This window comes from Scleropages formosus, chromosome 15 (genome assembly GCF_900964775.1).
Source record: "Scleropages formosus chromosome 15, fSclFor1.1, whole genome shotgun sequence".
NCBI classification, from domain to species: Eukaryota; Metazoa; Chordata; class Actinopteri; order Osteoglossiformes; family Osteoglossidae; genus Scleropages; species Scleropages formosus.
Window position 1 is genome coordinate 16,682,846 of NC_041820.1, and position 27,429 is coordinate 16,710,274.

The window sequence follows — 27,429 nt, forward strand, 5'->3', positions numbered from 1 at the left end:
TAGGCTGTTCTGTTGAGCGAGGCGAAACAGCGACACCACAGGCCATTGCGTGTAACCGCACTCGTCAATTTTGCATATCATACATTACACGGACTCCTCGTCTCACGAACGCTGATGTTTTGGTTTTTCGGAGATACGAAAAGTTTCCCCATTCATTTTTCACTCATTGGTTTTTACATTTTTCTTTTTTTTTTTAAAAAAAATCCGTTTTCTAAAATTCGTATCTGGTGCGGATCAAAGCGGGACTTTGCCTCCTCATGTTTTAATTGTGGCTTGAAGTTAATAAAAAATACAGCGGAACCTCGGAACTCGAACTTAATTCGTTCCAGAAGGGCGTTCGAGTTCTGAATCAATTTTTCCCCATAAGAAATAATGTAAATTGGATTAATCCGTTTCAGACCCCCAAAATGATTGCCTATTTAAACCTATTATATACATAGATATCTGAAGCCTCCCCCCTCCTCACCACACTATGAATGCTGCTTCTTTTCTTGAATTTCTCGAACCACCCATGATGGCTTATTAATATAAGATATAAAAAAGCACAAAAACACGTGGAAATTCACAGCAAAATTCAGCGAAATGTTCACTCCGCGACTTTGTTTTGCGGGAAAAAAGAGGTGTCACGTATCCGACGGGTTTTAGCCTGAAAGGTTCATTCATCGGTTCGAGTTCCGAGACGTTTTTTTCTCAAACAACTCGTTCAAGTTCCGAACCGTTCGAGTTCCGAGGTTCCCTTGTATTGTCTGAGAGGTGTACGGAACTTCACCTGCAAATAGGTCAGATTTTTTTTTTTTAAACCGACACTTACTGGTTAAAGTGATTTTGGACTTATGAAAAAATAAATGTACAATCAGACCTCCATTCATAGAGTTGGGTCACTTTTACTCTACCAATTCAGTAAAGTACCTTGTTGCACAGAACTGAAGTTGAAGCAGGTGCTTTAAACCACGGTCCTTAGACTACAAGGTCATCACCACCCTATTTTAACTTATTCTATGTTTCATACTTTAGAGATAAAGAAGCTGTCTACTTTTGAAACCATTTACTCATTTAATTGTGAAAGGGGCTGTGATGCACTAATTTGCTATACAAAACCACTGGGTAAAGTTGTGTCACTGTCATACAGGATATGACAGACTATATTTCCAGCTATTTTACCTTTATATTTTTCTGAAGGTGGGTTTAAGTTACCAGTTACTGAAGAACTGGAATTATACAGCACACGTATACACTTTCAAATTTCAGTCCCTATTTTTGCAGGTATATGCTTGTGTTAAAGCTGTGAAATATGCAAGAGCAATTTAAAAAAAAAAAAAACATGAATTAAAATTCTGTATTTACCATTGTGATAGGCTCTTTAGTCATTGTGCAACTGCAAATATAGCTCACACATTCTGCAGTCACATGCTACAATTAATTACAAGGGTAGTGTGTACCAAGACAATTTCATAATGCTGTAATACAGAAACTTTATATACAATTTACATGTTGGTTACATCTCATCATGAAATACAAAAGATAAGAAAAGTTAAACCATTCCAAAATACAAAAGGTGTCTGATCCTGTTGTGGTCCAGCTCTGAAAATGACAGGATCTGACAGCAGAACACTACCAACTCTTACTGTATAATTTTACATACATCCAATAGCTTGGATTTCCTGTTATGTGCAGGCAGATCCAGCACAAAATCATAAGCTGCTCAAACTGTTGTTCCACCTCCATGTGGCAGGGTATGATAAAAAAATCCAAGAACACCCTAAATAACCAACAATTTAAAAAAAGTCCAAAGGACACCCTCCCCCCACACCCACTAACCAAAAGTATTAAAGAGTCTCACCTAAGGTACATCCCATTTACTGTCCTAAATACAAGCATGCGCCAGTCTGAATTCTGAGGCTTAAAATTATCTTATGTTCCAGGGGAGATGGGTGCCACAGGCAGTAGGAACTGCTGCTCCTTTACAAAGGGATGTGACTGGAAAGACTGTTCTATTACAAACCACAACACAGCTTGATGCCAGCCCAGCCATACTGAGTACAGAAGAGTAAAGGTGTTTTTTCTCCAGCTTCTACAAAAGACAGCTTTAAGTCTTTCCATTGCACAACAAAATTTGGTCTCTTGCTCCTAGACTGTTACTGCCTGGAGTCTGAGGATCCATAGACATGTCGCAACCAAACATACATGTCTGAACTACCCACTGGCAAGAGCATGTTTCATTTTCAAATCCTCACAGTCCACAAGATGTCCAGTTTGAACAATGGCACCTCCTAAACTCTTTTTTTGCACTCCACAGCATCAGCAATGTTTTATGGTGCATTTGCCCTTCTGGAGCTGGGAGATGTAGAGCTTGGACTTGCTGCCATCAAGCCGCTTGAACCAGACCTCCTCATGATTGATTGTGGTTATGATGGCACTGTAGAACAAAGGCAAAATGAGACTGGCAGCATAACCCATCCAACATGATGGAATACAGAACCAGTGCTGGATAAAAGTCCAGTCATCCTGTGAGTTCAGGAAAGATGCACAGCAATTACCTTGTGGGATATTCGTACTTCTTGTTAATACAAATGGCCTGGCCTCGGCTGTACCAGCTGCCGTCATAAAACAGCTTCCCATTTTCAGATCGGACCCTGTGCCGACTGTCACTTTTGAAAGATGCTAGATAAGAAAATTCAATTAATATTAAATTGATCCAGCCCCCCACCCCCAAAAAATAAAAAAAAAGCTATCCTTTAACTTCATTATTCCTGAAGCACAGAATACAAAGACTATTAAAAAGCTTTTCATTAAATATTTGCCATTACAAAAGTATACATAAATATATCACACACACACAATTTCAAAACAGTTGTGGCTAGTTTCATTTTACCATCCGTTTTTCCTCCGTGTGGTCCCAAGGAAGCCACTGCCTGCAAAACAAATTGTACAACATGCCTTTACCCACTACACTGATTCACAGTTGTTTATACCACTTAAGTTTTACCTGCTGTGTTACCTTCCTGATTGTGGTCCAGTCCTCCAGTATATCCAAGTCCTTAAGCATATAAACAATAAATGGCCGTGAAAAGAGTAAAGGAAGCCAAAAAAAAATACATTTGGTTGATACATTGACATCTATTGACATTACCCAATATCCTTGCTGAATTTAAAAGCATCTGTTTGAACACTTGCTGCCTCACTGACAGAACTAGGACACTGCAGAAATTAGATAGGCCTCCACATGCAGAGTGAAGGAAAGGATATCAGAGACAACCACAGGCTTTTTTTGTTTCTCTGGGCTGAAAGAATCTCTTTTGTTCTTCCTTGACAGTAACTCATCATTCCACAATTCTGTAAGAAACATCCACAAAATTACACATCAGTTTTTCACATTCACGGTATGAAGTGACTGCCGATTTTGGAGATCTGAATCATGCGGTTCATAGTGGTCTGAAGGGACTACTGTGGTCTCCAAGGCCAAAATGCACACGTGTACGTAAAAATGCACATTGAAGAATGTAAAATAAGGATGATTATTTCACACACACACACACACACACACACACACACACACACACACACACACACACACCTGAGGTAATATCGATATTGTGACGGTCTTCTTCTAAACGTCTTATCTTCTCCTCCAGCTCACTCTGCACAGCATCAAACAAGAGCAGTTTTTCACTCTGCAAAAGAAAAGACCTTTGGGTTACACATACAGCTGTTAGTTCCAGTGAGAAAGAAAGGCTTTGGAATAACTTTGCATGTATAAGTGCACCTATTTTAAGGCTTCACAAACCACATGTAGTGCAGCCTCTATATACAGTCTGGTGTAATAAGTATCAAGTGAAAGGAAGCATTACTGACAGTATACAACTTGTGGCTGACTTTGTTGTTTTCTTTTTTTTTTCCCCCTTATGCTGTGGAAAAGCCCACCTCCCAGTGCTGAAGAGCAGCTTGGAGCTCACATTCGTATTTTTTCTTAACAGACTCCAAACACAGTTCTTTGTAGATTCCTGGAAGTCAATCATCATTTCTCATTAATGAGAGGAAGACAGCCAACATTCCAATGGATAATCTCCACATTTGCAATGCGAATTAATGTGATCACAGGTGACTGCACAAGCACTTCATCACATTCAAGTGTATGCATTTCTTGCAGCATTGCCACCGTGCCAGTATAGAACAATACGTATGACAGATTGCTTTTTAATCAGTTCAGCAGCCGTGGCACGGGCTTCTAACCTGCCACTTTGACCCTTATTTGCATGTTCTCCTGCAGGCTGGCCACGGGCTCCAGATACTCAGATGCCTTGCCTGCAGCCACCTCCTGAAGCTTGGCATCCACCTGAGCGAGCCTCTCCTTGTACAGCCTGACGACAACAATGGGGCAGCAGGAGGCATAGCAATTAGGACCGATACCTTTTAACCTGAAGGTCTCAGGTTCGCAGCAGCAGGTGATGTAGATACACCTGTCAACTTCCATTCAAAGGAATCGCACCAGCTGTTATAACAATCTTGCAAAGTACTTACCCTGAATTGCTCCAGAAAAAAAGATGACCCATGATCTGAATAAATCTGTAAGTGACTGACAGTAACTTTACAATGTAAGTGGCAGCTAAATAAATAAATGTAAACTATCTTGAACCTGAACTAACAACCCTGCTGCATAAGTGAACGAATCAAAGTCGACTAACTACAAGTAGTACAAGTCGCCTTGGACATCACATAGGTGTTGTGCTAAGTTTAATAATTATATTAAACTTGCTCCGAAAGACACCTCCGCATGATCACCAACCCCGTGTAATCTAATATATAGAAACTTTACGTCTTACTGGTCTTTAAGGTCAGTGAATTGTTTCTCCAAGTTGACCATTTCGTCCAGACACTCCTTCCTCCTCCTTTCATAGTCCTCCTCGTCCATCTCTACACGAACATACACGTACAAGAATACATGATAAAAAACACTGACTGAGTTAGTTATGAATTTGCTTAGAACTTGTTTCTGACCCCCACCCAAACCCACCTACCTCCTGAACTGTCCCCATCCTCAGAAATGGAGCTCGTCTCAGTTTCCTCATCTTCCGAGCTGCTGCCGTCTTGAGGCGGATAGTCAACCTCCATTTCGTGGGGATCCCCAGCCTTCTTCTCTCGGGACTGGATGCGCATCGCCACTGCGGTACGGGGTAGGTAGGCGTCGCGTGAGGAGAATCTCTCACCGTAGAAAATCAAAGCTCACAAACCTCATCCATGATAACAAGCGAAGAGACTAAAAAAAATTTTAAAGAACGGGTATAAAAATAAGCGTTTTAGTTTGTTTATAGTGCCTACAAGTTGTACACAAAACACGTCCAACTTTGAATTTGGGGGGGGGGGGGGACACACTAATTACTCCAGTCCTCTACAGCCGTAGTTGACTGGCGCGGTATTCGTGATTTCTTTGACTCTTGGTAACTGTAGTCCTTTTTATCGATCGCCGCCTTTCCTTGAAGAGTTGAAATAAAAATATGAACTACACTTCCCACAATTCAAGTGCACCGCACGTTTTCGACACAACTTTACCAACATACATTGGCACAGGGCAAGTAATCAATTATCGAACACTTAAGATTACCTGGGGACATTTCGCGAGAGGCTGAGCTGATGCTTAGAAAATTAAGTAAAATTTTGTAGTTACGAAACCAGTCCGTCAGTTATACTTTTTACATCCTCGTCGCAGCTCAATATGTGAGACACAGTGAATTGAGAAGCCGCTGAAGTAGTACAAAAAAAAAAAAAAAAAAAGTTATGAGAACAGCAGTAAACAAATTGTGTGTATGGGTAATTTGGACAAGAAGTTTTTTTTTAAATAAAGTGTGACATTCTCTCAGTAGACAGCCTAACCGGGGGTTTCGGATTTTCCCACAGGACCCCGTTGAATTGCTCTGCTGTCCATTGAGTTGTTTTTTCCCTCTCGGGCTCCGCCATGTTCACAGACATTTATTCTGTTTTGGGCAGAGGTGTGTTCCTGGCTGTCCCGGGAAGGCACGGTTCGCGCTAGTTTCGCACAAAATGCACAAAATTCCTGGGGAATTCTACACCCACCCACACGCTATTACTCAAAAGAGGCTGCGGATGTGTACAGTGTAAATGTTTTCAGGCCCGTACGGTACGCCAGCCGGGAAGAATCCGTGAAGAGACAGGGGCCAGGCTTTCCTCCGCTCCTCTCGGAAATTTTCGCTTTCCCTCCCCCCTTTGGTTTCCGGAATGTTTTCAAAAAAGCCTCATGGAGACGTCAAGAAGTCGACACAGAAAGTGTTGGACCCGAAGAAGGACGTGTTGACGCGTCTGAAGCACCTCCGGATCGTCATAGGTGAGTGCGGACCTCGGACTGCTCCCTGCGGCACCCCAGCGGCGCGCGCGGAGTTTATCTCAATCTGGACAGGTGGATTCAATTTGAGCAATAGAATAGTGTCTTTTCGGCGCCCGGGGGGGTATCGACTGCACACGGACGAGTAGCGAAGCCGTGAGACTCGCCCCGATTCCTCGGGTCCCGGCCCTGGAGCGAACTGCAGATGAGATAGACCTGGTCGTTGGGACTCTGCTCGGAGGGCCGCTGGTGCAGTGGTTAAGCCTTAAGGCAGGCTTTGCGAAGTTCTTGCACAACAAATCAAATGGTGCCGAGTTTATGAGCATCTCCGCCTCGATCTTCTGAAACGGCACTGAATCAATCATCATGCGAGGGTGGCTCAAACGCAACGCGAGATTTATATGCACTCGCGTCGTGTTGCTTGCTGATGTTGCATCTGATCTGTTTCCAGTCCTGGTTCAATTTAGGGGGTGATAGATATGATGGACTTGGTCATGGTAACAACAATGTGTAACGAGACGGTTGCGGAACGCTGGATGGGCCAAGAATTGAGCCACTGAACGTCCGTTAATGCTGGACAGCATCGTAATTCGTAACTTTCTCAATCAGTCAGTGAAAAGCAGAAACAATGAATGGATGGGAGTATGATCATTGTGTAAGAATCTGAAAGGCTCAGCTGTGTTGTGTTGGGGTCCCTGGCATTCCATCTGCTGTTTTCATGCTCTCCTTTGTGCTTCTCTTTAAATTATACCTGAACAGTTGTAAGCTTGATTAAAAGTGATTATTACTCTATAGGCATTTGGCTTTATTTTGTGCCTGAGGTTATTGCTGTGGTTAAAGAGAGCTGGAAGACCAGCGCATGGCAGCCCTTTGTGACCAGGATTTGGGATCTCTTTTCTCTGACCTACAGGCTTGGTGCCAAAATGTGCCCCTGTGTTACTATCATCATCAATGATCATTTCTTTGATGATGCTTTTCTTCAAAGCATCCTGCTCTTTTTCTATTTGTGGAACTGGATCTTGTATTGGAGCAATGCAACATAAAACAGGGCCTCCTGCAACTCAGCCAGCAGCCTTTGGTTTTATAAATCCATTCTGATTCCTTAACAGTGATGGTATTTGTGCTTTCTTTAAAGTACTGTCTTGTAGTGCGAAAGTGAAGATGAATGTTTGTAACATGCTGCGTGTGGCTGGCCAAAGAAAACACTGATGGGTAGAGTACAGTTTCAGGACAATCTGATGAACCTGTTTCCTGTATTGTATTCTTTGAGGTGACCAGACATCCTGCTTCTGTTACCACTCTGGGCCTGAGCAGGGAACAGGCATTGCTTTGTATATTTTTTGCATATGAAATTGTATAAGGGGGGAAAAAAAAAAAAATCAGAAAAGTGACTAAGTAATACAGTCTCTGTAGCCAAAGGGTGACAAATGTTGAGTGCTTGGGCAACAGCTAAAATACTGAATAAGGAATCGAGAAATTGCAAGGTACTAGAGGGATACGGGGAGCTGTGATTCTTTATCAAGGTACTTAACGTGGGTCAGTTTGTAACATATAAAGGTCTATGGATGGAATGTAGCGTAAATCTCTGTTAGATATTTCTGGCAAATGATTGTGGCACTTAACTGAAATTATTTATTGCAGCTATGAATATATTTTTAGTTGATATTATTCATAAAAACAGTGATAATAATTTGCAGCAGCGTTGTGACATGCATCACGTTGATCTATACCATAGCATTACTGGCTCAAATTACTGTATAAGAAGGAGTTATATCTCTGCTTTTTCTGCCTGCTTGTTCTTGATTTAAGTGTTTTTGGCTAGCTGGAGCTTGGCATGCTGAGGATGGAGAAGGGAAATGAGATCTGTTGTGAGACTGTTGGGTGTGCCTGGCTCTTGGGTTCCTATGGGGATTGAGAGCTCTGCGGGAAATCTCACAGCAGCGGATGTTTGCAGGGCGACTGTATGGAGAGGTGCGTGAGGAACTGGAGTCAGTTTTGGGCTGGGTTCCCCACAACAATACTGCTGTACGCCTTAGCAGAGTGTAATGCTTGGATCAAGGCAATTGCATTAAGGACTAAAGGATTATATAATTAACAAACATCAATAGTGACACTTTATAGATAGCTGCGCCTTAACTGTGGGTTCCTTCTGTTAAGTGCCGTTTGTTCACAGCGGAAGTGTTGGGTAGAGTTCTGTATATCTCTGCACATGTTTTTTACCTTCAAACATAAATGTTTTGTGGTAGGATAAGAACAGCCGAATTGGTCCCTGAGGTGAATAGCACCCTAGCTTGTTCTTTCCGAAATAACTTAATCGGGCATTGGCACAACATTTCTGGGCAGTATTTTCTGAAATAAAGCCTCTGCTAACATGTTTTTGCAGGACATTCAATGTTTTTATGCTCGAATTCAGTGGTTCCTTGTGCTTGGCGTAACATGGAGTGGCCAGTACGGAACTCATTGCAAGGAATGTGTAAACATTAACAGAAGGAAACACCATTTGTTTCACTGGGCTGTCGCACACAATCTGATATCAAAGTGTACTTTTGTTCTATTTCTGTGCAGGATACCACAGCATATATCAACACAGTAGTCAGCCGGCCTCTCCTCAAGTGGTTGTTCCATCAGTTCATCCACTGTGAAGGTCTGCAGGACTAGTTCTGTAAGCATTGAGGCCTGCAGTTCTCTGTAATCTGTTTCTTTGTGACACTAAAAACTGGATTTTGGGAGGCTTTTAAAAAAAAGTTAATAAAGTATAACACTGCAGCATCAGCCAAGCAAGACTTTAGGTATGGTAAGGTCTGTGGAGACACATCTGCTGAACTAGTTGGCCCACAGGCTATAGCTATATGGTAGCTTAAAATGCTGCCCATGGCATATTTTCTGACATACTGATTTTTATCTAGACTTAACTAGTTTTAAATTAACACATGTTTTGTTTAATCACTACATGTTAGCATAAAATTTAATAGTCAGTGCAGATATTTGTTATGAATTGTGTTCTGTTACATTTTTTGCTGATACATTCTTGGTGATTTTATCTATCTGATTTTATATTGCGTATTTACATTTATTCATGTAGCAGATGCTTTTCTCCAAAGCGATGTACATCTCATAGAAAATAGTTTGTGCATTACGTTAGCAGAACGAGACATAGTTGCAGACGTGTAATTTGTACGTACAGTCAGTTTTTCTTTCCACCATATGCACAATGTTCATCACACGAGTAGCTGCATATACTATACATGCATATGCATATATATATATATATAGTGGGGGCGTGGTGGCGCAGTGGGTTGGACCACAGTCCTGCTCTCTGGTGGGTCTGGGGTTCGAGTCCCGCTTGGGGTGCCTTGCGACGGACTGGCGTCCCGTCCTGGGTGTTTCCCCTCCCCCTCTGGCCTTACACCCTGTGTTGCCAGGTTGGCTCTGGTTCCCCGTGACCCCGTATGGGACAAGCGGTTCTGAAAATGTGTGTGTGTGTGTGTGGCTGATGTACATATCCAGAGGAGTTTAAATGAGAGTTTAGAGGGCAGGCATTTTGAGTGATGTATGTCATCAGAAGCAGGCCACTTGGACATCAACAGGGTCAACAGCGTCACCCCGCTACACTGGGCCTAACCCTAAATGTAGTCTGGCTGATTTCTGTGCGTACTGTGTGAAAATTCTGCTGGTTGTGTCAGGGCTTTTTCATGGGCCAAATGTCTCCATGCTTGAGGGTGAACATGCTGCAGTTCCTCTTCTAAAGAACATTCATTTGTTCATTTTATATTTTTTTGCGCATCACTTAAGCCAGACACACAGTGTATTTGGACAGTGTGTTAATTTCCAACTTTGTCGTGCATGACATTTCCAAAGGATCTGCATTGACTCATGGGTGTCTGTTATGGACTGAATATGTATTTGGGTCAGCCACTGGGAACTGCTAATTGTTAGACCTTGTAGCCCAGTATGGGGTCCTCAGGGTACTCCTGTCTGTCAAGCACCCACAATGGTTTTGCTAGGATCAAGACTGAATGACACAGGTTTTCTGACTAAGTAAACATCTGAAAGACAACTTTGTGTTTCACCATGGTTTGTTTTGATAAATTTTTGCATCCTCTTTTCTCACAGAGAATTCAGAGTCAGTTGACCTGAAGCACTTCTTTGACCAGAACTACTCCCACATCTACTACGTGTTCTTTGAAAATTTTGTCACAATTGAAGCCAACCTAAAACAGAAAGGTAAGCCTCACCTCAGTACAGTACACTACTTCAGTTCTTGACTGTTCTGTCTACAAATGTCAGTAACTTCTCAGAACTTCTGAAGACAAATCTCCTTTCGGTGTCACTTGTATGTCTTGGTGCCTCACTTCATATGTTCACCCAGCATTGGCCTCCTTGTGGTTTTCAAGCCTTGAGAAGAGTGCTGGGCTGCATTATCTGTTTGAAACACTTTCAGTTGTGTTTCAAGCATGTTTTCTTTCTATACTAACAGTGTATTGAACAACGGTGAGAATCAAAGGAAGTATGCAGGGCAATATAATGGAAGGGAACTAACTGACACAGAGGGGAAGTTGTGATATTTCTTCATATGTTATTGTAATGAACGGAAACAATCACCATAATTCCTGCTGTTTACTCTTTCTGCAAGGATTTTATATTTATAGAAACAACACAGTATTAAGAATGTAAAATATGGCTGAAGTTGAAGTGAGGTACTGTTTAAGAAGGGAACTGATGTGCTGAAGACCTGATGCCAGAACTGGGGGGGGGGGGACAAAGGAAATGTTGAGAGGCAAAAGAGATGTTTATGACATCAGAAGGAGCTCTGTTCTTTCTCCAGAAGGTAGTGAAGGATGTAAGAAAGCATAAATTGTTCACTGCTGTAGCATAATGGACACAGACCCATTGTAGATTTGATGCATATTGAGATGCTGCTCAGGGGCTTAAAAGTAGAATTGGCAGTTTTACTGAAACAGAAATGGAGACAATATAGTTCCAGAAGTCTTTGCTCAGGTCATGACTGTTGATCAGGGAGCATTTTAGAGGTAGCAGTAAGAACCATGGAAAGCCTGACTGGGCTGCACAGTTACAGAGGGCCTTAAGAGAGCATTTCACCAAGCAGAAAGAGCCCGACTTATCTAAGCTTGTTTTGATCCTAGTGTATTGGGCTTTGAGTAGCTTTGTTACTAAAATAGCTGCCCTGACCTGCTTGCAGTGTCCCAGCTGTGCTGGTCACAGGGTGGGGTGAAAGCTCAGGAGAGGTCCTATTTCTTAAGATGCCCTGGATACCATGACTGGTTTTCATCTGAGCTGGTGGTCAATGGTACAGAGAGGGGTGACATTACCACGGTAATGTCTGTGAAGGGGATTTGAAATGACCAGTGGTGTAACAACTTGTCAAGTATTGGAAGACTAAAAAATATTATCAGTTGTACTCAGTGAAGTTATACACAAATACTAGGGTGACACATCTCTCCCCTTGTTATCCCTATGGTTTCCACACACAACTCTTAACACAAATAGACTTAAATGGCTCTGTTTTTATTGCACTTACTGTCCGGCACTTGTGTTCCAGGTCACAAATCTCAAAGGGAGGAGCTTGACTCCATTCTATTCATATTTGAGGTAAGAATTCCTGCAGTGCCTCCGTTCTGCTGCTTTTCCTTCAAACACAGTTCATGCTCTGAGTACAGGTGCAGTTTGTCCATCCACCACATGGTCATTTACAGAACAAAAACTTATGTAAGAACCATGGCAGAGCACAGCCCAAGGTTGTTCTTGTGGTGTCTGAGGGGTTCTGCACTTTCTGCAAAATCTGAAGGTTGATCCCTGCCCTCTTTTTTTTCCTTCTTCTTTCTTTTTCTTGCTCTCTCACCTATGCCACCTCTCCATTGCCTCTCTTCCTTCCTTCTTTCTGTCCCATATGAAAGTGAACTAGCATGTGATATTTGTAGGGAGTGAGGTTGAAAGGTCATGGCAGTCCTCATGACATGGCACGAGATAAAGGTTACACCACAATAATACCAACAGCACACATCATAGGTCAAATGAGGCTGTGGGCATGATTCTCCTGGCCCACCATTTTCACACTGCCCTCAGTGTACCAGGTTCCTCTGTGGTACGTTGATGTGACAAGAAGTAAAAAAGTCATCAAACTCCTTATTACATTTGGAGTTTGGCTGCTTGTTCTGGTACTGTTTTCACACTATCTACATATATTCTTCTTTTCCACCTGGGGCTGTGATTTAATCAGAAAGGAGCAGAAGTGAGTGGATGTGTCCTTTTCTCAGGCTTCTCTGTCTGAGAGGCTCTTCTACTCTGCTGTTCTTCCCCCTTGTCTTCGCACAATGTGTCAAGGCTACACTGCACAAGGGACCGTTGTACCTAATCAGTTGTCTTGCTCATTAGTTCAGACATGACTAATTGTGGCTTTTTTCTGCTGGGTGTCCTAAACCCTCATCATTATTTCCTCTCATAGTCTAAAAGATGTATTTCAAGTGGATTGGGCAGTTAAAAGTGACTGTTTTACATTGCTCTGCTGTGTGAATGGGCTGGCATTTGTAAGCGGCTCAGTGCAGTACATCTAGCATTGAAGTCGCCTTGGAAAAGGAATAAGCTAAATAGTAGTTAAAGTTACAGATGGTTTTCTTTTTATTAACTGTATTTCTTTCAATTGCAGAAAATTCTCCAGCTGCTGCCTGAGCGAATCCAGGGACTATGGCAGTTCCACAGCATTGGTAAGTGTGTTTTTGACCATCCCTTCAACAACAAAATGACAACCCCAACAGCTTATTTCACGCCTGTCCAAAGGGGTTTTTTTTTTTTTTTTTAAATATATCTACGGTGTTGCCACAACATATCTCTGGGGCTAGAATTTTCACAAAGCTCGGTTTTCTTAGGGAATGGCTAGTTCCAGATCAAATGTTATGGTCAAGGGCTTTCAGATAAACCTACATCTTCACTTAGAGAAACAGGCTATTTGTCTTGATGGTCTCTCTTCCCTCATTGTGCGACTTTCTGTCTGAATAAATATAACCAAGTATCAAGAACTATAGTAGTGTTTTAATCGTAGTGCTTGGTTATGGTGGTACAAGGACATTGATAGTGAAATGGTTTCAGGGTGGTTCTGTGTATCTGACCCTCTAATACCTGTTTCGTAGGGTTGATCCTCAAGAAACTGCTCCACACTGGCAACTCCTTAAAGGTGCGCATCTAACCATGGATGGTTAAATCTGATTCCAATGTACTAATGTTTGGACCCCAGGAAAAACTCAGTCCACCAACAGTGAAAATTGTTCTGAGAGATCATTAGCATGCTGTTCAATACCCCAATAGTGTAACTGGGCTTGACTGACATTCACATTATGTGGGGCAGCTGGTAGTGTAGTGGCTGCCTTTGGACCCAAAGGTTGCAGGTGTGAGTCCCACCTCCAGCTGTAGTATCCTTGACTGACTGACTGACTTACTTACTTACTTACCTAAATTTCTTCAGTAAAAATTCCCTAGCTGTATAAATAGGTATATACAGGCAGTCCTCGAATTATGAATGAGTTCCATGTCCTCAGTCTGTCTAAGTCAAATTTTGATGTAAGTTGGAACAGTTAGGTATGGTGGGTATCTAACATCAGTTTGTCAACTGTTTGTCTTAGTATATTGTGTACTTTTCTGTGCATAAAAAACATTAAAGACACACTTCAGCTACACTAAAACATCTTTAATATAACAATACAGTAATATAATATTATTAATACAATGTGATCATGATAAAAATATAACTACAGTACTGTAGATGGCAGTGTGCATGGATGCAGCGACTTGGTACTCCTGCTGTAATTTCATTGTATTGTACCAGCAGTACAATGACATTACAGTCTTCGATATAATAGAGAGACATAGAAAGAGATAATAAATGTTACTACTGTCATGATGAACAGAGGACATGGAAGAGGTTGGACCCAAGTGCAGGATCATTTATTCAGAATCAAAGGAATAGATGTGTTCTCGTGGTTGGGGATGAGCAAATGGTTAGCCGATCAACAAGCTGAACAGAGGCGAGGATCCGAAATAGTGGTCGGGGGACAAGATGGGCGGCCCTTATCAAAGAGACGTGGAATGGGCCTGAGGAACAATGAGGGACTGGATTTTAAGAGCGGAGCAAGATGAGAACGCCTGGGGGGTGGGGGGCTGTCTGGAATGAGTTTCCGCAACTGTGAAGTTTCTTTTGTAGCAGAGTGTTCTCTTACGGGGGGGGGGGGAGTGTGTGTGCACGTGGGCATTCAAAATATTAAAAAAAACTTGAATGTTTGTTTTTCCATTGTTCGTTGGTGTTTCACCTTTTGCTTTATTATTTCCTCTTTAGTTTCAATCGTGATCGTTTCCCTTTTCTTGGATGCATCACCATCACTTGCATCACATTTACGCCTTGGTGCCATGGTTAGAAGGGTAAAAACAAAAATTAAAGCCAAGTACAGTAACACACGAGACACTGTTAACAGGAAAAGAAGGAAGTCTGTCCTAACTCGGGCTCACGCGCCCTCCCCGCAAGCCGACAAACTGCTCTAGACGCACAATGTTTTGATGCACTTTGCAAAGTAGTGTCTGTTTATTACAAATCATTGTATGTACAGTAACTCGGATTTTCAAAATAATAGGCTTCATTATGAAGTTTTCATTTGATTGTTACTTAGGTGTGACAAAACAAATCAACTTCCAGTCAGCAAGGGGGTGGTTCATAAGTATGGGCTGTACATAAGTTGGACGTTCGTAACTCAGGGACTGCCTGTAATTATCAGTCGCTTTGCAGAAAAGCATCAGCTACATGAATAAATGTAAATCTGGAGAAAGGTCATGGTAGGGCTGGTGTAAACATGTTTCTCCAACCTCTACAGATTCGGCGGGAAGGTGTACGACTCTTCTTGCTGTGGATGCAGGCCCTGCAGACCAGCTGCCAGCAAGAGCAGCTGTGGATATTTGCGTGTCTCATCCCTGGATTCCCGCCCCCATCCTCAGAGCATGGCCCCCGAACTCTTGATGGCCTTGTCAACCCACCGCTCAGTCTCCAGGACAGTAGGTGTTTCCCACCAAAGCAGACTGTGTTGTGTTTAGGTGCAGCCTGGTGGACTTACATAGCTGATCATATTATGTATGTATATCACTGGGGACTTCAGAGTGGTGTGTTATCTAACCAGCGTCTCTATCTCATTCTTCCCAGCTCAAGTCACTCCTGAAGAGATCAGCCCCCTTGTGCCCCCTCAATCTGGAGACAAAGGCCAGGAAGATCTAACTGGCTACTTCCTAGAAGCACTTTTGAAATACATGGTAAACCAGGTACACGTCTCTCCTTACTAACTGACTAACGTGTCTGGTATGTGGATGCATTGCAGGGAATGCTTGAGCATCCTTGACATTGGCTCACACAGCTTGGCTCCACCTTCTGGTGAACACTCAAAACTGCACTGGCAGTCCCCTTTGTCATGTCCTGACTTGCAAAGGCTGCTAGAAGGCAATGGCATATTTCCTGTTTTTTTTCTGTTCACTGAGAAAAGATGCAAATGATGCTGTTTATATTGACCAACACATGTGTACCATGTGTTGTTGTAGGCAAAAAGTCTGGAGTGGAAATGCAAAGAGAACCATGAGAAGGGATTTGCCTTCTTATTTGGAAACTTTAAGAAGTATTACCTTCCCCACATCTTTCCTAACTTCTCCAATGAGACCAGTCTGTACAGTCCTATACTGGGTAAGGGTGACAGCTACTGTGTGTTTGTGTATGTATGTGTTGGGTGCCATCAGGCCCTGTGTCGGAGATTTTTTGCAGCGTAACAACATGTTGTACACGATTCTTGTTCTCTCAGAAATTCCGCACATGAGACCAAAGCCTCATTACATCATAGTAAAGAGGGACCCAGAGACCAATGAAGCCATTTATTGCACTAAGGAGATGTACCTGAACGCCCGGGTGATCTTCATCCGCTGGCTAGTGTCCTTCTGGTTGGAACCACGAGCCACTGGTGGGACACACATCCCTGGAATGGACGGGGACAACGTGCCAAAGAACATCCAGGTAGGACCAAGAGACATCTAAAATTAAACTTCCACATAAACCTCTGTTCTTTTGCTCTATCAAAAGTTCATTATGCTTTGTGTGGTCATTTTTCATGGATTTCTTCATCTTACATTTATTCATTCGGCTGACATGTTTTCTCCAAAGTAACCTACAATGTTAAGCTGCTTACAATGATTTACAGATTGATACGGCTGGGTAGTTTTACTGGATCAATTTAATTAAATACCTTGCTCAAGGGTCCTATAGCTGGAGGTAGGATTTGAACCTCTGACCTTTAGGTCCAAAGGCAGCAGTTCTAACCACTGTGCTACCAGCATAACATATTTTATTTTTTTATTTTATATATATATATAAATAAATAAATATAAATAATTCATAATAAATGGAAACACTGATTTTTCAAATCAGTATTTTAGGAAAGCAGGGGGGTGCGGTGGGGTTTGGCTGGGTCCTGCTCTCTAGGTCTGGGGTTCGAGTCTTGCTTGGGGTGCCTTGTGATGGACTGGCGTCCCGTCCTGGGTGTGTTCCTCCCTCCACCCTTGCACCCTGTGTTGTCAGGTTAGGCTCCGGTTTGCTGCAACCCCACTTGGGAGAAGCGGTTTCAGACTCTCTCTCTGTGTGTGTGTGTGTGTGTGTGTGTGTGTGTGTGTGTGTGTGTGTGTGTGTGTGTGTGAGAAGAAAGCATAAAATGAGGAGTTTCTAGCAGACACCTGTAGGTGGTGACGGAGTGTGCCTGTATGCACATATGCATTCCAGAAAGCAGCAGCAGGATTAGCAGCACGGGAGGAGGGGTTGGCCCGGGGGTCAGAAGGCTTGGATGGAGGAGGCGAGCCAGAGCAGTCGCACTCCAACACCAGTACACTGACAGAGAGGGAGCCCAGCTCCTCCAGTCTGTGCAGCGTGGATGAGGAGCACCTCACAGACATTGAGGTGCTACGCAAGGTCTTTTGCTCTTCTAGAGCCAATGTCAATTTCATCACGGAGGTCTTCCGACAGGTAAGCCCCCTGTTCAGCAAGTGGAGTACAAGCGTCCTTGAGATGGCTTGGACGGTAAAGATGCAAAGCTGAGCATCTCACACACCTTTCCTGTCCCAGGCCTTCCTGCTGCCTATGTGTGAGGCAGCAGCCATGCGGAAGGTGGTTCGAGTCTACCAGGAGTGGATCTCTCAGGAGGACAAGCCTATCTTCATGAGGGAGCCTGAGGAGGACCGCTGCTTCCATCCCACTGCCAACCCTGGAAACTCTGCAGATCACGGACTGGACAAAGAGAGGGAGGAAGTGAGAGAGGCGCAGGGACGAGAGACTGCAGGCTGGGTAATATCCCCTAGATTCTGCTGGGTGTTCATGTTCCTCATTCCAGTTCTATTTGTCTCTCTGTGTCCAGGAGAAAGCACTGAAAACCCCCAGTAGTGGCAGGAACCCCGGCGGGGTCCGAGGTCCCTCCTGCAAGGGGCCAGAGGAGAGTGTGTGTGCAGGAGTGCAGGCAACTCTGCAGGTGGGCTCCTCTGTTCTCCTCTCATCCTCTGCCCTAAGATATACAGTTCCATGTTGCTCATGCTCTTCCATGACACCTTCCTCTGGTCTGTCTTCTGCCAGGTATTTATCACCAACTCCTCCAATGTCTTCCTTCTGGAACCAGCCAATGACATAAAGTTCCTCCTTGAGGAGCATGTGGACATGTGCAAGCGGGTCCTCAACATCTACCGCAGCCTGGTCATGCATGAGACAATGGACCAGAAAACATGGTATGCTAAAACCAGCACATATTGTACAGGTCTCATAGTTACACAGACTGACCTTTTAACACAGCCTCACACTCCCACAGGGAACAGATCCTTCTGGTGCTCCTCCGTGTGACAGAATGTGTGATGAAGAAACCTCCCTCCATCATGCCCCAGGGAAAGAAGAACACCCTCTCTGGGAGGTTAGCGGGGGCCATCTTTCAGGTAGGTGGAGTGGAGTTCTTCACTCTCATAGGTGCATAACAGCAAGAAGTATTTGTTTAAGGAGTATTGTATATGCTAAGCTGTTCTACCAGGTGTACCTCACATTATGTAAGTAAATATGGTATAGATGAAGAATGCAGCTGTTTTGTCATGTGTTTAGGAAGTGTTGCATTGCTAATGACCTCTAATCTTGTGTTTGGCGTGTTGTAACTGAAATGATGCCTATTAATATGACAGACGCTAATCGTGGCCTGGATCAAGGGCAACCTGAATGTGTACATCTCACGTGAGCTGTGGGACGAGCTGCTGCAAGTGCTGTCCTCACTCACATCCTGGGAGGAGCTGGTCACTGAGTGGTCCCTTACCATGGAGACACTCACCAAGGTGCTCGCGCGCAACCTCTACAGCCTGGACCTAGGCGAGCTGCCTCTGGACAAGCTCAGCGAGCAGAAGCAGAAGAAGCATAAGGGGAAAGGTGCAGCCTCTGAGGGGTCTTGTGGGGGGGTTGCCAGCTTATGGCTGGAAGATTTGGTTGATGACACATCCTGATGCTGAACAGTCATCTCAGTGCATTTCCAGGGCATATCAAGCAGCAAAACTGTCTGTCGGTCAACAGGGGGTGTTCACGAGGGTCAGAAGCTGTCTGTGGACCGGTCTTTCTCGAAGGGCTGGAGCCGTGACCCTCCAGGGCAGGTGCTGATGAGGCAGCGTAGTGCCACCACTGCAGGCTCACCGGGTATTGAGAAAGCCAGGAGCATTGTCCGCCAGAAGACAGTGGGTGAGTAACAGGTGGCAAATGAGGACTTGAAGCTGAATAAACAAAAATACTTTGTGTAATCTATTGCTTTTTCGTTATGTTTAAAAATTGAATAGACAGCTGAATATTTTAGTAGAAGAGGAGTTTAGAATGTCAAACCTTTTTGCTTATGTTTGCTTCTGAATGAATTCACTAAGAGTTTAAGTATCAGAGGATCGATTTCATAGAATATCTTATTCTGAGTAAGTGTGCTTTGCTTTGCCTTGTTCAGTGTGTTATTGATGTTTTGGTATAATCTGTTTTGTCATGCTGAAGCATTCCTTTATTCTAGAGAACTTTCCACGGGACAGTGAGGGCTGGCCTTTAGCCTTTGACCTTTGGCCTGTGCACCCCTAACACAGTCGTCACGGACACAGACTAAGGCACAGACAGGCCCTCCTCACAATGCAGCCTCTTTCCCTTCGCCCCCCCTCCCCTTTGCCTATCTCTCTCTCTCTCTCTCTGTCTGCTTTTAATACTCACGGCTCTGCTTGGCGCCGCCTTCCTCACTCTTTCCTCCCCTCTCTGCCTGTGTTCTTGTGTCTCTGTCCCAAGCACTGAGGAGCGTATCCACCGGCGACAGCCTCCTGTCTTCAGCCTTTATCCGCAGCGCCAAAAGCGCCCCTGTCCTGATCCATCCTCTCCACCCTCTCCTGCCTGACTCTGTCCTCACTCCCCTAGCTGATGAGCTGTCAGGTAGAGCGCCCTCTGCTGGTAGCTGCACGCCCCTGCACACCACCCATTCTCTGTGGGTTGTGTGTGTGTGTGTGTGTGTGTGTGTGTGTGTGTGTTTGCGTGTGTGGAAACCTGAAATTAAATATGCCCTTGCAGAAGTTTATAAGTTTCTTTGCTTGTTTCCTTTTCACTGCTGCGCATTAACCCATTACTCACAAATGCCGCAGTTTTTTTTTTTTTTTTTTTTTTTCCCCCCCCATGTGTGGTTTATCGTGTTTTTGCTGACTCTGAAGCATTGTTTGAAGTGAATCGATGACTGACAGATGTTTTTAACCCAGCATGCTTGTCTGCTGTGTCATACTGCTGTGTTTAGGCCTGCAGCTGTGCTGAGGCTAGTGTGTGCGCTTCTGTCCACACCACACCTCCACAAAAGCTGCTCTTCCTCCCTGTTTTGTTGCCCATGTATTCCCTCATCAGCCACCTGTTGTGGAAATATTGTTCCACCTTTGTTGTTGTTTGTTAATAGCAATAGGGAAAAGAAAATGTAGTTTTGTACATTAAAAATGTGTATTTTCAAATGTTGTTTTGTCTGTGTCCATAAGCCTGTTAGCAAGGCTAGACTCATACTTTCTGTTTGCAATTACATTGTTTTGTTTGGCAGCTAAAATTTTCTTAAGTTGAAAAATCAGGAGTGTGTGTGTGTGTGTGTGTGTGTGTGTGTGTGTGTGTGTGTGTGTGTGTTTTCTGTTTGTATGTGTGTCTTGTGATGGTCTGTGTTTGTGGGTGTGAAATCCATTCAGTAAATACACTACATTTGTTGCCAGACCTGGAGGACCCCCCTGTGGCGACACGCGGCCCTCGCACACGACATTTCTCCCAGGGTGAGGACACGCCTCCCTCTGAGGTTTTCTCCGCGTCTGCTGAGGAACAGCCCCTCCCCCGCAGCAGCAGCACATCTGACATCATGGAGCCCTTCATCGCCGAGCGGGTCAAAGGTGCACTTCCTGTTCCCGACAGTCCGTCTCTTACTGGCCCTGGCTCTACTCTAGATGTGGGGGATAGCATCTATGACCACCTATGTCAGATGGGGGGGGCATTAGGGGGGCTCCTGAGTGCCCCTATACCTATTCTGCCCACCCAGGGAGATGTGGGAGAAAGGGAGGAGGATGTGGAGGAGGAAGATGACCTGCTGGCCTCTCTCAGGGATTACCTGTCACAAGGGGGGATGGTAGGTAGTGAGCAGGCAGAGGAGCAGGATTCAGGCAGGTTGAGAGCAGCGCAGGGGGAGAGTGCTGACTCTGCAGATGAGGACAGCGTAGACCAGCAGGAGCAGCTGGAGCACCCGGAACAGCCAGAGCAGGACGTCTACAAGTGTTTAGAACACTGCAGCAAGGAATCCCAGGGTGGTGGGACTCTGCTCCGGCAGGACGCCAGTGACTGGGAGTCCGAGCCACCCCCTCAAGCACATGGTCCCACGGGCCCCATGGCCCTGAAGGCACGGCTGAGCAGAAAACGTCCAGGCGGAGTGCATGTTAGCTTTCGGCCATCCACAGAGTCTGTGCAGTTCCACAACCCTCCGGAGCACAAGGAGGGACTCTGGAAGACTCGCCTCCGCAGGCTCAGCCACTTCAGCAGCACTGGGGGCCACACCACTGTGAGTGCAGGACTGAGCCCGCTGTCTGGGGACTTGCTGCCAGAGAGGGAAGTGGTGACACGCCGACGGCTGGGCCGTGGTTCCCTGATGCCCAGGTCCAGGTCCCGGAGCCAGGAATCTGGCTGCAGTCACTGGCAGCAGCAACAGGGGGCGCTGGGCGGGGTGTATAAATCTGTCGTACATGCTCTCTCCAAGCCAAAGGCCCACGCATCCCCACAGCGGCACAGCAGGGCAGCGGCCGAGGCACCCCTGAGGGAGCTCTACTCACATGTAATGGGCTATTTTGGAAGGAAATCACCAGGTGAGGACCCCAGGCCTGCTGCCCAACCCCGGCAGCAAACCATGGACAATCGAAACGCCTGTGCCATTTTCTTTTTTCCCATATGTTTGGTTTTTGCTGAATGCGACTTGACTATGAAGCTTTTTGTATTTCCCTTTTGAAAGTTTCAAAAATGAGATGGGGGGCCCCCCCTGCCGAGGACCTCCAGCTTCCTCCAGCTTTTGTGGAACATAATCTCTGCTTTCCCGCCCCCCCTGTTTGGATGTTGCATGCAGTCTCACCCCCCCCCCCCCCCCCCCCCCCCAGCCTTCTCACACCAAGACATGCAGCTTTAACACAGGTCTGTAGCAGTGTAGCACCTCACCATGGCCCTCTGTTAGACTGGAGCAGTTGCTGGATAGGACACAAGATCGGACTGCTCCGTGGTACTGTTTAATGCCCTGTGTCAGGAACAAGAATGTCAGCAGGTCTGTTTAACCCTCCACTGAGTACATTGTCTTCCATCTCTTGACTGATATACTGTGGAATCACACCCAGCAGTTGCTCTGGTTCTTGTGTTACTTGGCTTTTTTTTTTTCTTACCTGCCGATTGTTGTAGGGCAGAGTTGTGCCAGCAGAGGGCAGCATTCACTCATAGACAGGAGCTGCACCGCTTACTTAAGAACATTGCTCTCTGAAAGCAAAACAAAGATTCAGCTGTATGTAAATGTATACTGATGAAGAAGAGGATTCCAGTGGAGACCGGTGTTGTCCAAGTATAATCAGTGATATCTGTCAGCTCTCCTCAATCAGTGATGTTCCTCCATGCATTAGAGCTAGGTGGCATTTTCCTTGCGGGACATGGAAATTGTTGCCAATGAGTTCATACCTTTTGAAGAATCTTATGCTTTCAAGAGTTTCGGAGACAGATTATGTGGCTAAACACACATCTGAACTAGCACAGCAGGACTAACCAGTGTGTGGAGTAAAAGGATGAACTAGCCTCTGAACTACAGGTCTGTCTTTTGATTTTTGTATTGGAGCAGCATGATGCATTAAGGCTGTGAGCAGTTGCTTAACCTCTTTGCTTGGAGGCACTGTTCTTAACATTCTCACAGCAGCCCTCCTCCCTAACAGTGTTCGGCACCAAACTAACGCCCTGTCTGCTCTGTTCTCGTCCCGGAGGCCATCTGGGGCCGCATGTGTCGCCAGCAGCTCCTGCATTGCTTCCTGGTTGTGTCCGGCTGGATGGCGATTTCCTTCCAATTGATTTCTCTCAGTTGTGCTCACCAGCGCATCTTCGTGGGGCTCTGTGTTCACAAAGTTGCTGCCGCTATACGCATCACATTCATGTTGAGAGAAGGATGTGGGAGAACAAAATGCAGGACAGTGCATTGTGGTATTAAACTATTCTTTTTTTTCTGGAAATACTGATGCCGTGTTCTAAAGACAAACCACACACCGCAATTGTGATCAGTGTTAGAAGCGCTGTCACGGTAGATCTATACTTTGTTTTATTTTTTCCTTTAAAGTGCTTTGCAGCTTTACTGTATTGACAGCAAAAGCAGTCTGAGTGTACTTTATGACATTTTAATGGAGAAGGTTGTATATCGGTGTGTAACAGTGACGTGTCACAGGTGTTAAATGAGCATTAAGAAAGATGTGGGCATCGTTTCGGCCTACCATGCACCAGCATCTGAATGTTCCTTGTTCCCTTCTCTTTGTGGAACCAGCCAACAAGGAGGACCTGGGCCAAAGCTTGCGTGTGGCTTCCACAGATGCGGACAGCAGCAACCCCAACATCAGTGACCTCATGGACGAATTCATCCAAGAGAGGCTGAGGACCCGAAACACTGCGGTGAGTCCTCCTCTCCCCTGGGCCGTACACTCTACAGCCTCTGCTGCCATGCATGTTTTCCATTACAGACAAATGCGTGAGCCTAATGGCACTGGAGGAGTCTATCTTCAGTTCTTCTTCCACTCTGTAATCACTGAAAAGCAGCTTTTCAGATTAAGCTCGGTTATGTCTTTAAAAGGCTCAGTAATGGAAGGGAAGCTGTGTTTTGGCTTTTTTTGTCACAAAGCATTAGTGTCCTACCTCTAATGATCCCAATACCCAGTGTGGGGAGAATCTGGTGTTTTCATTGTAATGCCTGGTCTATGAGCATGGCTGAACAAGTTGCTCTGGTCAACTCTACATTCCTGTGCTTTCCAGTTATGAATTATTCACTACCTACTATGTGATGTGTTTCAGTAGCATTTGATGGATTAACAAATTTTGGAGACTTCTACTTGTGTTTTTTTTTTTTTTTTTAACGCTTAGGTATCAGCAAAGCTAGTATGGTGATAATGAGCTCTTTGTTCCGACTATGGGAAATAGAGAGATGTCAAAGGTGTGTGTCAGTTATAGCCATAGACAAAAGCTCTCCTGGAACTTAAGATAACTTTTCAGTTTTTTTTTTTAGTGTCAGTAATGCGTATTCTCTTTTCACCAGCAGCAGTTGAATGAGCTGGCTGTAAAATGGCCCTCAGTAAGCTGTTGTGGTTTTTCCGGCCTTTCCAGGGAATGACCCGGCGGGGCAGTAGCCCTGGAAGCCTTGAGATCCCCAAGGACTTTCCAGACCTGTTGACCCGGCAGAGTGCTATGCGGCCAGCAGATGACCCAGGAGTACCCTCAGAGTGGACCTCGCCAGCAAGTGCCAGTGGTAGTGATCTCATCAGCTCTGACAGCCAATCAGACTCCTTTAGTGCCTTCCAGGAGGATGGCTGCAAGTTTGAAAGTGAGGCCTCACCTAATCTTGCTCAGACTGATTGAGTATTAAAGCTACAGAATATTGGGGCTCCTGGGAAGATTTCTTCTTTTTTTTTTTTTATATATATATTATATATGTATATTATTAAATGAAATTTTTCCTAGCTGGTCTTATTTTCAGTTTAATAAATGTGGAAGGATTGTTATGACCATTACATTTTACATTTGCTTATTTAGCTGATGCTTTTCTCCAAAGCAACTTAGTATTAAGGTACTTTAAATTATTTATTTTATTTATTTATTTAATGGAAGTAATTCAGGGTAAGTACCTTGTTCAAGGGTACTACAGCCAGAGATGGGAATCAAACCTGCAACCTTTTGGTCCAAAGGCAGTAGTTCTAACCACTACACTACCAGTTGTTACTAAAGTAAAATATTTTAATACAGCTGAGATTCAGCCAAAACTCCACACACAATTCTGCCAGCAATAGGAAATCACAAAGTGCTTTGAGGACCCCCCCAAAGAGGATAGGTATTTATGTCCAGAGAGGGTCATGTCCAGCTCATAGTTGGGGCTCATGAACTAATCAGGTTTCAGGTTAAAAAAAAAAAAAAAAAAAAAAAGAACTTCAATAAAATACGAGAACTAGAAGATGCAATATTAGCGTGAAACAAATCAGTGATGTAGGGCTGGCTAGGGAGCCAATCCCAGGTGCATCTTGGTACCACAGCCCCCAAAAATAAGATGGGTACAAGCCTAATTATACAGAACAAGTAAGTGTTCTTCAAAAAAAAATGTATTCATGAGCTGACAAGGGTTTCACCCAAGGTGAACTTTCCAGAGCCTACCACATAAGCACTCTGAGGGGTACGCACACCTCAGTTTGGCTGCTGACTGACTACTGCAATTTCTGTTGTTTGTGTATTCAGACTTCAGCTTTGGGCCAGAGGGCTGCAGTGTGAGCTGTCTGGAGCAGGATGGTCTCGGGGTCCCAATGCAGACGGCTGAGGAGCAGGAGCTGGCCAGCCTAACTACCCTCCGCATTGACTCAGAGACCAGCAGTTTAAGCCAGCTGGGTCTGTCAGCTGACACTGCAACCATCACTGGTGAGCCCAGAGCCCTGGGACTGTGATACAGTGTCTGCCATTCACTGACAGCATCTAACTGTGTGTGCTCACCCCTGGCCCCCAGGGTCAGACAGTGCTTCGCCAGCGCATTCCCCCCGCTGCTCCCCATCGCAGACCCCATCTCCTGCTACACTCAATGCAGAGCCCATTGAGCACAAGGAGTTGCAGCTGGACCAGAAACTGCACCACTCTGTGCTGCAAACCCCCGACGATCTGGGTAGCTACCCCTCCTGCCTCACACCCACACAGCAAGGAATAACCTGTAACACACCCTTTAACTCAACAAGCACCCAATACTTTACCTGAAAGCCAGTGTGCTTGTGTGCTGTTCTTGGGGATCATTTTTGGGAGTATGCTGTGAATGTATGCTGTGAATCGAGGAGCTGCACTGTACAGAATGTCTTTTATAGCCGAGCTCCTCAAGGATGAGAGCCATTCGCGCACTGAAGGAGCCTCCAGGGTCCAGGTGTGAAATATGGCTGACAATAGTTCTTTTCATCCTGTGTCTGGAATGTAGCATAGAATGGGAAGTGTTCACAGTTCACTGGTCTCTGCTGTTTGGTTTTACTTCAGAGAATGATGTTTAACCACCATTCTCATCTTTCTTACTTCTTCTTTTCAGAGACCAGCGAATTCCCTACAGAAGACTGCAGCGTCATGGCAGGAGGAACCCTGACTGGCTGGCATGCTGATGTTGCCACGGTGATGTGGAGGCGTATGCTTGGCATCCTGGGAGATGTTAATGCCATCAAGGACCCAGAGATCCATGCTCAGGTGTTTGACTACCTGTGTGAGCTGTGGCAGAACCTGGCCAAGGTGAGTTCTGCTTCTGAGAGGAACCAGGTGATTGTCAAAGCTCCAAAAAGGGACAAAAGAATCCTCTAGCTCTTTTCATGTCTTCTTAGATTAGAGACAACTTGGGCATATCCCTGGACAACCAGAGTTCCCCACCTCCACCAGCTCTAATTCCACCCCTGCGCATCTTGACACCCTGGCTTTTCAAGGTTAGTTTCTGAATCAGGTTTGTCAAGAAGCCCATAATTATCTTTAGGTGTGGGGAGGGTATGTTCAAGCTCAGTCAGTTGTTCAAAAATAAGGGGGTGTGATCTTTCTGCTGTAGCTCACGCTGGCACCCAATAACTTTTCAACAGCTTTTGCTTTTCTTGTCCCACATGTTTCCCTCAGCATTTCTCGTTATTCACTAAATAATCTCTATGTTGCAATGACGAGCTGTTCGACATGAGGGATTCAGTGTGCACATGGCTGTCTTTTACATCTGACTTGGTACTGAAAACCAGCTTGCTCCTTCTCAGGCAACCATGCTGACTGACAGGTTCAAGCAGGGGAAGCTGCATGCCTACAAGCTCATTTGCAAGATCATGAAGCGGCGGCAGGATGTCTCTCCCAACTCAGACTTCCTCACACACTTCTACAACATCATGCACGGTGGTCTGCTACATGTGGACCAGGTGAGTCCTGATTGTACTGAATTCATCAGCCCCTCAGGGCACAGTTTCACAACTGTTGCACTTATCTATTTCTCTCTGTCCCTGTGCTCTGCAGGACATAGTGAACACCATCATAAAGCACTGCTCCCCACGTTTCTTCTCCATTGGTCTACCAGGGGCCACTATGCTCATCCTGGACTTCATCGTGGCGGCTAGCAGGGTGACGGCCTGCTCCTCCCTCAATGTGAGAGCAATGCTAAGTTGGTTAATTCACCAAAAATGCTTCTTCTGAGCCATTCAAATCACCTAACACACATCAGACTGAGCTGTGTAACTCACTGAACACAATACAGTGAGCTGTTCAATTTACCAAACGTGTCACACTG

General features: G+C 44.9%; 2 protein-coding genes across 10 annotated transcripts in view; one reads left to right on the forward strand and one right to left on the reverse strand.

Moving 5' to 3' along the window:
* Positions 1-1,360: 1,360 nt before the first annotated feature.
* brms1la (BRMS1 like transcriptional repressor a) lies at positions 1,361-5,348 on the reverse strand. The gene is made up of 10 exons (XM_018727703.2): positions 5,016-5,348; positions 4,821-4,911; positions 4,231-4,358; positions 3,922-4,001; positions 3,575-3,671; positions 3,247-3,333; positions 2,999-3,063; positions 2,873-2,912; positions 2,538-2,661; positions 1,361-2,416 (listed from the first exon to the last, which is right to left on the reverse strand). Exons 1-10 carry the CDS (start codon positions 5,152-5,154, stop codon positions 2,299-2,301), a joined length of 969 nt encoding a protein of 322 aa, XP_018583219.2. The 5' UTR covers positions 5,155-5,348; the 3' UTR covers positions 1,361-2,298.
* A 603-nt stretch (positions 5,349-5,951) lies between these two features.
* Positions 5,952-27,429, forward strand: part of ralgapa1 (Ral GTPase activating protein catalytic subunit alpha 1) — a 46,474-nt gene continuing 24,996 nt past the window's right edge. For 4 of the 9 annotated variants that reach the window (XR_003798186.1, XM_029258310.1, XM_029258303.1 and 1 more), the window contains exons 1-26: positions 5,952-6,337; positions 10,448-10,558; positions 11,895-11,944; positions 12,999-13,056; positions 13,480-13,523; positions 15,208-15,385; positions 15,531-15,646; positions 15,920-16,058; positions 16,174-16,382; positions 17,142-17,381; positions 17,481-17,663; positions 17,770-17,880; positions 17,982-18,130; positions 18,211-18,331; positions 18,569-18,806; positions 18,948-19,109; positions 19,683-19,823; positions 20,627-21,757; positions 23,449-23,573; positions 24,279-24,495; positions 25,398-25,574; positions 25,660-25,812; positions 26,218-26,411; positions 26,501-26,599; positions 26,909-27,064; positions 27,159-27,287. Coding sequence is in view for 8 of the 9 variants with exons in the window: in XM_029258310.1 (XP_029114143.1) it covers positions 6,232-6,337; positions 10,448-10,558; positions 11,895-11,944; positions 12,999-13,056; positions 13,480-13,523; positions 15,208-15,385; positions 15,531-15,646; positions 15,920-16,058; positions 16,174-16,382; positions 17,142-17,381; positions 17,481-17,663; positions 17,770-17,880; positions 17,982-18,130; positions 18,211-18,331; positions 18,569-18,806; positions 18,948-19,109; positions 19,683-19,823; positions 20,627-21,757; positions 23,449-23,573; positions 24,279-24,495; positions 25,398-25,574; positions 25,660-25,812; positions 26,218-26,411; positions 26,501-26,599; positions 26,909-27,064; positions 27,159-27,287 (4,737 nt within the window). In the remaining variant the exon portion in view is untranslated. The remainder of the gene's footprint in view (positions 6,338-10,447; positions 10,559-11,894; positions 11,945-12,998; positions 13,057-13,479; positions 13,524-15,207; positions 15,386-15,530; positions 15,647-15,919; positions 16,059-16,173; positions 16,383-17,141; positions 17,382-17,480; positions 17,664-17,769; positions 17,881-17,981; positions 18,131-18,210; positions 18,332-18,568; positions 18,807-18,947; positions 19,110-19,682; positions 19,824-20,626; positions 21,758-23,448; positions 23,574-24,278; positions 24,496-25,397; positions 25,575-25,659; positions 25,813-26,217; positions 26,412-26,500; positions 26,600-26,908; positions 27,065-27,158; positions 27,288-27,429) is intronic. The other 5 variants (XM_029258308.1, XM_029258309.1, XM_029258307.1 and 2 more) reach the window with 4 other exon arrangements.